Genomic DNA, 10870 nt, shown 5'->3' with positions numbered 1-10870 from the left:
CTCTCTCTCTCTCTCTCTCTCTCTCTCTCTCTCTCTCTCTCTCTCTCGCTTCCGAGGGTCGAGTGTCGATCGAGTTTCGAGCATGAGAACGGAAAGAGGCCCGGTGTGGGTCGGCAGCTGCTTCGGAGACCAACAAAGGCATCAACAACCACCACCATTGGAGCACCGGCGGCACCACCGCCACCCTGGCCGTGCACTGTTGCTGTTGCTGCTGCTGCTGCTACCACCACCACCACCATCGCGCTCCGCCGCCGTCCGGCAATTTCTCGTTTCTTTCTTTCTTTTTTCAGTTCTTCCGAGGGACTTCCATTCTCGAAATGTGCTGCGGCGTGTTGCGTTCGGCCGATCTTTTTGTGAGAGACGAGCCGGGACCCGGCGGTGAAGAAGAAAAAAAGGAATTTCTCGAGTCGAGCTCTCGAAATCGGCCGCGCGTGCATCGACGTCTCCGCCCCACCTTTGGTCTTTGCTTTCGAAAACCCGACGCGATTTTCCGTCACGGGCCCGAATGTCATCTTCGATTAACGGACGTGACCTTCGTTGGACCTCCGCTCGTCGCGATCGAGCAGATGATTGGGCTCTCTAAAAGGAAGCTGAAATGTAATCGTCTCGAGATGAATTCAAGTTTCATCAGACACGAATTTCGCAGTCCTGAGGACCCACTCGGAAATCTCGGGATCCTTTAGATCGGAGTATGCATATTTCGCAAGAACAATCGATTGATCATCTCGGAGAGAACCACGGCATAGAGGGAGATTAATAATCGCGTGGCCACGTCGAGACAAATTGTCGGAACGAACGAGACTCGGGTCATCCTCGAGTCGAGAAGCAGGTCGGCATACGAGCGTTAAGGTTCGCCGGAGAAAGCGCGGGAAGTTTCGACATCTTTGCCCGCAAATTGAACTGGAATGAACGAAGCGACGACGACGACGATGAGAGAGGACGGCCGGACAAGCGGATGGTTGCGCCGCCGCGTTCCCGTAAATAAAGCCGCGAAGAGGAGAGAGCAAGACGGACGCGATCGGACTGCGCGCGCAATAAAGTATCGTGGCCGAAAGCCACGCTGCGCGCGCGCGCGCTCACCGTAATATTTCGCGTAATACCCGGGGCCTCTTTCTTCGGTTTCGAAGTTTCTTTACCTTCGCGGCCGGAAACGCGTCATTTCATCGTCGTTTCTGTGGCCGGCTGGCCGTCCGGCAAACGGACGCGCGGGTTCGGCACGAAGTGGCGGCGATTCTGCCACGGCGACGGGGTGTGTTGCGCCGAATGTCGGGACTGCACATGACTGCAAGGGGGAACGATGGCTAATTTCGCGCTGAAAGAGCACACTGTGGCCGGCGAGGAAGCCTCGTGTAACACACGATACGTCGCGCGCCGATTAAGTGACGATTAATTCGAGATTAACGGCGCGATTTTCCCCGCGCCGATTGACCATCGGCGTGACCGACACGCGGGACGGCCGCGTAAAATTAAAAACGAAGAAAACACGAAAAACGCGGAGTGCCGAAGAAATCGCGATGCGCGCGCACCGCAGAGCGCTCCTCTCTCATTATTAATGCAAACGAGCGCCGTATTCTCGACCATTAGTCGCGCGATTATTTAGAAAATGCAAGAAAGTCCCCTTTTCACTCGGTAATCAGCGTCCACGCAGTGAAGTTAGAAAAGCGAGGGCGGCCAGAAGGTGGTGGCGACGGCGGCAGCGTGAGAGGAACCCCGTGGTCGGCGACTATACATCTGTCGACCAAATGCCAGGTAGCCCGGGACAGATTCTTGACGGTCTCGTGCGCGTGTACTAAATATTATTATTAAATCTTGTCTAGTCGCTCTATTCAGGCCCATAAGTGCTACCACGTGCGGCGAAAGGCACACAAAAGTGTACCAATGTCAGGACATTAATAACACCAATTCTAACTAATACTTAACTCTGAGCATTCTTGTTGTTTTGGTCTTTAAATACGAATATTTGAACTTACATGTGTATAAATTTAATGCGTGTGTATATATATATATATTTATTCTGTATATTAGAAATTTAAATATACTATATTAAAGACTAAGGCCCAGTTGCATCAACATTATTTTGGTTTTAAGCGAGACTTAAATATCTGTCTTTATTCATTTAGAAAGAAAGATAAAGATAGATATATGTTTAAGTTTCGCTTAAAGCTAAAATAATGTTGGTGTAACCAGACCTTAGATTATAAGAACTAGTTAGGTGACAGTGTTGTAGAGTATTCAGACATTGAGCACTCAACAACTTTGTCTTACGACGATATACTCACGACAGTGCGCGACGCACCATACATCGCATGCACATACGGTGAAATAGCATGAAATACTGTATTATTATGAGCATTCACAAGCACAAAATGTAATCGCGACACTCGACAAACGTTGTGCTCACACGCGAGCGCATGTTTCTCTCTCCGATAAGATTGAGATATTTCTACGAAAAAGGTAAGTCCTAATCGATACGCGTGGCCACTGACGAGACGAACTCCGTGCGAGTGCGTGGTAACATCGTATTACTTATCGTTTTGCCCAGATAACGTGCGCATGTTGTCCACGAATATGACTAAATTGTCCCAAATTTTGGGCTCTCTATAGGGAGGTTCCAAAAAAACCCTAGGCGGTGCCACTTGTCCCGCTTTTTATCACATAACGTGTAATAGAAATAATATATAAAATTTAGTTATTAGATATTATTTGTACGATGAAAGAAAAGGAGTATATTTTATGTTGATTTCTCATTGTTTTTATGTTCCGCTAGTGATCCGTTAATAAGCTAATAATGAATAAACATTTTGCTTGCCTGCCTGGGTGTATCTAATTTACTCAATCTACTTATTTTAAAAATTAATAGGTCAAAATATACCAAAATATATATATATATATATATATATATATATATATATATATATATATATATATATATACATCGGTGTATGAAGAAGGGACATGTGTTAATATTATAAGACTATTTTATCTGATATACCATCGGGAAAAATCCCGATTTTTAAAATTGTGTTTTTAAGGTCGATATTCTGAAATTGACTGATTAAGAGTTGGCCACCCTATCCACACGAACCACACAAGTCGTAAAAACGATACGAAGGATTCTCTCTTTCTTTCTCACTCTTCCTCCGTCCACCTACTCGTTTCTTCTCTTCTTCCCGCCTGCTTTTCACGAGGACGCGTTAACGACCATGGATGTCCATTAACACGATTTCATCAGTGTGACACACAAATCTTTTATTTCTCCGTAGAAAATTCCCGATGATGGTGGTAGTGTGGTGTCGCGCGAGGACCGCGAGACACGTGGCAGCACGTGCTCAGCTCGCGTACAATATCGCGCGCGCGTGAAACCTTGTTCTTCTTTCCTTCTGTCCCCAACCGCCTCTCCTTATCTTCTCGTATATTTGAATTCATACGACTTTGAGAGAAAGGTACGATATGTGTATGTATACGCGCAGCGTATCGCGTGCGTGCAGACATTTTTCGTCAGCACTTCTGCTGACGGCCGATCGGCCGTCGGTGAGTTTTACGATCTACAAATGTCTCTTTGTAACACGTAACCCAAGACTCGGCAATACCGAGAAAGCAAACTTACATTAGATTATTACAAGACATACATCAGGTGTAGAAATCTCGTAGATTGGCGTGACGGGCGAAACAGAGAATGAAAATTAACGATCAAGAAAAATTACCATGTACGAAAAGGTCTGAAAGGTCGAAGCAAAGAGAGATCTCGCAAGAAACAAAATAATCGTTACGAGTCGAGGGCAAGAGAGAGAGAGAGAGAGAGAGAGAGAGAGAGAGAGAGAGAGAGAGAGAGAGAAAGAGACATAAAATATATTTTGCACAAATGGAGAATTGCGAGAATCCCGACGAACAAGACAGATAGTAACGGTTGGGATTAAAGAAGGAGAAATATTCATAAACGATTCCACGTCAGGGATAGCGCACGGTCACTCTCCTTGTGCTCTCACAATTCCTGGAAGCTGCAATTACATATGCTCGTTTTTTTTCTTTTTTCATTCCCCTCGCGCAAGCGTTCCCTCTCGAAGTCACGCGGTGCACAAGCTAACGACCTGGATAACCGGCCGTGATATTTCCAAAGTAACGTCATCGTTGGCCACGATGCGACGGGTCTGGCGACAGAGGCACTCATTACAACTTCCGGTTCGGGAGAGCGCGCGAACGAGTGAGAAAGAGAGGCGTATAGAGTAATCGACGGTCGGGGGAGAAGAGAGGGCGAGGTCGAGAACGAGGGAGAGGAAAAAAGAGAAAGAGACACACAGAGAGAGAGAGAGAGAGAGAGAGAGAGAGAGAGAGAGAGAGAGAGAGAGAGAAAGGCGGGGAGATAATGCAAGAGCGAGGAGAAAGAGTAGGAAAGAGAGAGAGAGAGAGAAAGAGAGAAGCACGGCGGGCGAAAACGTTCAATAGCCACATCCTCATAATGGAACAGCGTATCAAACTCATTAGACGTCATTATTGAATCGACATGATTACGTTCCACGGAAAATCACAATTTACTGGCGACGAAACGTTGGAACTAGGAAAGTAGTGGTAGTCGTCGTCGTCGTCGACGAGGACGTTGACGACTACGGGTCAACCGGCCACGCGACCGACGAAAGAACTCGCGCACAACGTGTTACGGCAGTGATTCATGCCAGGTATGTCAAACTGGTTCCCCGAGGTGGGCCGAGAGATAGAGTCGAAAAATCATGTCCCTATCTCTACCTAGACACAATGCAACGTAATAGAGAAATCGGGCTCCCCGGATATGCGGCGCGATCCCCGCTGTCTCTCGCGGACCGCGGATTTTCGCGGAGGAAGTTCACGTCTTTGCGGTGTTCCAGAAAGCGCTTCTTATCGCGTGCATGTTAAAAAAAGTGAGAGAAGAGAGGAAACAGAGCGGGATTTCGGGTCGCCGTACGATGGCACTTCAGAGTGCTCTCTTTTTCTCTCTCTCATTCACGGGAAAGGGGAGGAGGGGGAGCGATCAATGATTGGCGACGGATAATAAAAGTGCGTCCGCATAATAACCGATCGACATTTCGTTTCCGCACACGGCAACTTGGGAGCCCTCCTCCTGCGGAGCAGTGTATACCGAGCGTTGAAATTAATTTGATATTCCGGAAACTTGTAAAGTTTTCAAGGTGAGCCACGGCTACGGCTTCGCCCGGCTTCGAAGGCGGTTCTCACGGTGCGCGGTCGCGGGGTTCTCTCTCTCTCGCGCGCATGCGGAAGAACCCCGCGACTCTCTCGATTGAAAAAGGACGCGCGAAAGCCGAACGGAAGAAGAAGAATGAGCACGTACGCACGCCGCCACTTCGAGGCGAGGCTCGGAATTTCAAACGCGAGCGCGGCAACCGCGGCTTGTGACATCGTTCTAACTGTTGAGAGTCTAATGTCGTATCGAGCGGTCAGTGTTGGCTGCGGGCGTGTCGACCGCAGGGAGCCCGGGTACGGCTTCCTTCCTCCCTCTACCCCCCTTCCCTCACTCTCTCTCTCTCTCTCTCTTGCGAGCGTGCACGTTACATACATATATGTGTTTCACGGATTACACTACGGCTGGCGAATTCGACGATCGATATCCCGGACGATCTCGCGCCGAATCGATCCGCCTGTTCACGCGAGAAGCTCGCCGCACGCCGCGCATGGATGTGCGGTGTAACGCATAATGTGTGTGTGTGTACATGTGCATGTATGAGCTCGGGGACGCCGGCCCCGAGAACGGTATTGATCGTCGCGATTGGAGCAGGACGATCATTCAGCGGCGCACAATCGCCGACAGACGTTAAGATTTAAATGGCAAGGCCACACACGCGTGTGCACACGGGCGTCCGTTTCGTTTCAATTTCTAAACATTTTGCTTGAACGAGCCGCCGACTACGTCGTCGTCGGCGATGACGGCACGCCGCCTCATTTGTTAGACAACGGGCCTGTCTCATTCGATCGACTCCGAGAACACACGACACACCGATGGCGAGATTCTTATCGTTCGGCGATAGGAGGAGAAGAGAATACACACATGTTCGGTCGCGTGTGCGAAATATCTTGCTTTTTCTCGACACAAACTATGTACTTATATCCTGACCTCGACTACTCATATTGTAAACACGACAGGGGCGATAAACATGACGAGGCTAATGACGCCTCGAATGATTCGGCACGAGACGATAAGATGTCGCGTTTTCGCGCCTGCAAAACGTCGCATTAATTTCGGACGAGTGAACTCGACGACGTTGGCCGGTTTATCGCACGGAAACGATTACGTATACATCCTTATCATTGGAACGCGCTTAAGAGTCGTCGACGAATTTCAAGTCGCCTACGATGACGACGACGACGGTTATATGAATAACCCGACATGACCAGATGCAATTATTTCGGATACTGTTCGGAATGCAACAATGTAACGGATACAAGAAAAAGCAGTCGAAATCGAGCCATCGGCGGTGCGGCATAAAAGAAGATGGGGGATCGTGGAAATTAGCCGTTTCGTGGAATGGTGACCGGCCGGCCCTTTCTCTCTCTCTCTCTTTTTCCTTCTTTCTTTCTTCAAGGTTGCTCCGAGAGAGTCATCGGTCCCGAACATGCAATGCACGATGTAACACGCGTCTTTATGTATGAGCCGCGCTGCTCTGCATGTATCGCTGCGATCGAATTGTAAACACTTTTCTAACGACGTTCTAGATCGTACGAGGGGGCGAGCGGAAAGAGCGCGAAAGAGAGAGAGAGAGAGAGAGAGAAAAAGACGGTGAAAACGGAAAAAAGCGAGGAACCATAACGACCGCGACCTACGGCAGGACAGGTTTACTCTTTCCCTCTCTCTCCCTCCCTCTTTCTCTTATCCTCATCGTCGCCACCTTGGCGCGAAACAGAATTCGAACGTAAATTGGTTTAATTGCTCCATCGCGCGCCGGTATCGAGTTTCGCGTGGTGGCGTTCGCGTTTACAGTCGTGCCAATGAACTGTCAGTGACGCGAGCGCGCTATACACGCGCCGCGACTCCGTCGCCGGTGCCGGCGCGTGCAAGAGCGCGGAGAACGGAGAGATAGACGGCGAGAGGAGAAAGGAAGAAAAGCGAAATAAAAGCGAGGGAACAAGACTAGCGCTCTCGGACGCGTCGCGACGCGTCTCGGGACGAGTACTCGGGAGACTGCTCCTTCGTGGTCGCGCCGGATGCGACAGACACCCGCTCGCTCTCTTTCTTTCTTTCTCTCTCTCTCTCGCCCGCCTTCCTTCCTTGCTTGTCTAGCGCAGAGAGTTTCATACTCGCACGTTGATTGCACCAAAGAGAGATATAACAAAACCAACGCTTATTCTGCGGAAATAACGCGGTTCTCGCGCGCATACATGACGCCGGAGGAAGAACCTCGTGCAATATCGCACGAGATCACTGACGGATTATCGAGCCGAAATTAACGTACGGCGCGATAAGATTACAGGCCCTTGGCCGATAAGCGAACGTGGCGACAAAAAAGCAACACAAAGTATACAAGGGGATTATGAGGGGATCATGAAGCCGCCATGCGGAGGAGAAATTTGTCGTATAAGTTTGCGCACTTACCCTGTCGGCCGACGATTTCCGCCACGTGCTCGCTGCTGGGCACCGGCACGCACTCCGTCATGTTCTGGCTCTTCTTGGAGCGCGCCTCCTCGAAGACGTTGGCCGGTGCGGCCTGCAGCGGGTCGGGATCGTTGGTGACTCCGTTGGCGGCGGCAGTGCCGGTGCCGGTGCCGGGACAGTCCGGGTTGCCCTCAAAGCCGAGCATCGACAGCTCGAAAGCAAGCTGTAACGCGCGCCGGTCCTCCAGCGATGCGGCGCCGCCAGAATTGGAGCGGTCCATGTCGCTGAACAAACTCGTCGGCATTTCGCTCAAGTAAAAGATGTCGTGTCACGAAACACTGGTTTCTCGGGATCGTTGGGACTCGCCAACGATGTTCTCCTGGGATCAGATTTGCTGAGCGTCGCCGATGTTCACCTTATGCTGTACAACGTTCTGTCGTTGAACTCTATTTCTCTTTCTCTATCTCCTTCTCTATCTTTCTTGCGCTCTGCTCCCGTCGTCTCTTTATCGAACAAACGAGCGGAACGTTTCGCGGAACGGTCCGCGCCGCCTCGACGACTACGACGACGTTCGAGGGACGTTGATGGGACGCGACACGCGGCAGCGACGACGACGCGACGAAGACGACGACGGCGACGACGGTAAGAAAGATATGACAATCTCACCGGTACACGACAAAGAACGTGGCGTCGCGACGCACGGACGTGATCACGACGACTCGTCGGCGATTATACGTGCGTGTAAAAAAACCCGGAAACTCGTGTGCAACGCCGACGCACCGCGCGGAGGTAATGTCGTCGGCTTACGCTGTCGGTTGTTCGCTCCGCGGCTCTTCTTCCGCTCGTCGCGTATTACTCTGCCGTCCCCTCTCGTGGATGCTCGGGCACCGATAGCGAGTATAGTAGTCAGTCGCCCGTTCCTTTTAGCGCTGGAAACAGGCACTACCGAGTCGTATGTGCGTGTTCGTGCGCGCACCGGCTACGAAAATGGCCTTCTCGATATCCCCACTGCTCTCTCTTCTCTCTTCCTCTCACTGTCCGTCTCTATCTCCCTCCGTCTCGCGTTCTGTCCGACGCGTGCGGTTTGTGCGGTTCGGGAGCCCTGTAGCAACTCCACTCCTATCTCTATCTCTCTCTTTCGCTCGCGTTTTTCTCGTAGTTGCGTATTTCGACCGTTTGGCTTTCGTTCGTTCGTTCCACCTCTTTCTCGCTCTCTCGCTTGCTTCCTCCGCTCGGTCTCTCTCTCTCGCGTTCTGCGTGCTGCTACCGACGGACCGGACGATGTAACGACACGTTCGTGTGTACCGCGTTCTCGACTGCCTCGTCACCGGCCGACTGATTCCCGAGAGCGACGTCGCGCGAGACTGATGCACTGAAAACGGAGGCAAGGGGCGCGCGCTCGCTTTCTTCTTTTCCCTTTCTCACTCGTACTCGTTCGCTTTCCTTTCGGCTTCTCTCTCTCTCTCTCTCTCGCTCTCTTTCTCTATCCTCACTCCCTTCCGTTCGTATCTCGCTCTCGATCGCCTCTCTTCTCACCGCGGTCTTTCCTTTCGAAGGCAGGCGCGTGCAACTACCCTCTCGCTCGTGTTTCCACTGCGACTGACTGCGACGTACTGCGACTGCGGCTGTCGAAGCCGGCGCACCGCCATGTGCCGGGCGCCGGCTATGTGCGCGGCCGATTGGCTGCCGGCGTCACGTGGTACACACCACCCTTCCCCACCAGAGCGGCGCCAAACGGCGCATAGGCGTAGCGCACCTACCGGCGAAGCGGCACCGCAACGCAACGTAAAGCAGCGCTACTCCGTTCGGCTCGATTCAAAGCGAACGAGCGAGCGAGCGAGCGAACGAATAAACGAACGAGCGAACGAGCGAGCGTAGTCTCGCATCGCGCTCGGCTCCTTCGGCTACGGACGCGTGCACTCCCGGCCCCGATCCGTACCACGCAACCCCCTCCGTGTATCCGTTCGCGCCCGAGCCTTCGCCAAGTCTCCCTATGGAAACGCTACCGCCACCACCGCCACGCCACCGGCCGTCCGAACGCGCGCCGCGCTACTGCCACGGCTTGTACTCTACCGATTTTCCAGAGCGACGAACCCGACGACGGCCCGGGACTCGCGTTGGCCGGGACACGAAGCGGCCGGTCCCGTGTGCGTCTTCGGCTTCGATCTCGCCGCGCTGCTGCTTCCGATGCGGGTGTGAATCCCCCTCCGGTTCCAGCCGGCGCAATAGTAACCAGCTCGATGTAACACACCGGGCCGCGCCTGGAACATTACATATACGTGTATATGTAGTGTATGTGCGTTACATACGCGCGCGCGTATCAAGTTGGATCGCGAATCGATTTACCCGCGCCTCCTGTTCGCCCTCCACCCCCCTCGCCCCCCCCCCGTCTCCTTGTGCGTCGAGGAGTCGATGAGTGCAGATTAGTTTCGAGTGTCGCAGAAGAGAGAGCACAATACGACGCATCGCGTCTCTTAAGTTCGAATGTGAGCGCTTACCCGGCGAAATAAACGTCGACCCGCGACGATATATGATTTTCCCGGCGAATGTCGAACGGGTCAAAGTGCACCGACCTAGGTGGATCGTATAACGCTCTTTCTTCTTCTCCTCTCTTCTCCGTACCGTTCGTCAGCGAGGCTCGCGTGTACGCGCGCGAGCTGCACCAACGCTTCTCTCTATCTCTCTCGTCTTTCTCTCTTCCTCCCTCTCCTTCTCCCTCTCTCTCTCTTTCTCATTCTGTCCGCGCGGTTATCTCTCCATTTTAGCGGGTGAATAACTAATGCACGCCGCTGGACGTTTATAAGTCCGTAGAAATAATAGCGACGCGTCGTCCAAATCGTAAATCGCACCGCTTGCGAGGTAACGTCACGGCGCGATGTCTGTCGTGCCGCGAAAATTAAACGCATCCCGGAGAGAGCGGACGTTCTCTCTATCCTTCTCTCTTTCTTCTCTCTCCCCCCTCTCTCTCTCTCTCTCTCTCTATTTCTATCTATCTATTTATCTCTCTCTCTTTCTCTCTATCTCTTCTCTTCCTTTGCTCAGTTTATCTACTCATATTAAATATGTTAACCTTAGTACTCATTGCACTTTTACTTGTACTGCTGCTTCTCTATAATCATTATTTATATCTTTTCTTATATTTCTCTTCGGCATTAGGTTAGTTATTTCTCTTATTTTTACAATTTCTTAAATGTTTTTGTAATTTCCTCAACCTCAACTCGATTTACTAATAAACTAATGAAAAGTTTCTAACCTCAGGGTCTCAACATAAATTCTATTCTCTCCCCCCCCCCC

General features: G+C 51.4%; 1 protein-coding gene across 5 annotated transcripts in view; it reads right to left on the bottom strand.

The window, feature by feature from the left end:
- LOC116842750 (RNA-binding protein MEX3B) overlaps positions 1–9675 on the bottom strand; it is a 53526-nt gene extending 43851 nt beyond the window's left edge. For 2 of the 5 annotated variants that reach the window (XR_004377771.1, XM_032812404.1), the window contains exon 1: positions 7577–9673. Coding sequence is in view for 3 of the 5 variants with exons in the window: in XM_032812404.1 (XP_032668295.1) it covers positions 7577–7880 (304 nt within the window). In the remaining 2 variants the exon portion in view is untranslated. Of the gene's footprint in view, positions 1–7576 lie in introns of all 5 variants that reach the window. The other 3 variants (XM_032812403.1, XM_032812402.1, XR_004377770.1) reach the window with 2 other exon arrangements.
- Positions 9676–10870: the final 1195 nt, after the last annotated feature.

The sequence above is a fragment of the Odontomachus brunneus genome, unplaced genomic scaffold (genome assembly GCF_010583005.1).
Source record: "Odontomachus brunneus isolate Ranch 3 - 2012 unplaced genomic scaffold, Obru_v1 Obru_scaffold_027, whole genome shotgun sequence".
Taxonomy (NCBI): domain Eukaryota; kingdom Metazoa; phylum Arthropoda; class Insecta; order Hymenoptera; family Formicidae; genus Odontomachus; species Odontomachus brunneus.
The sequence above is the reverse complement of the archived record's forward strand: the minus strand, read 5'-3'. Positions and strand labels throughout refer to the sequence as shown.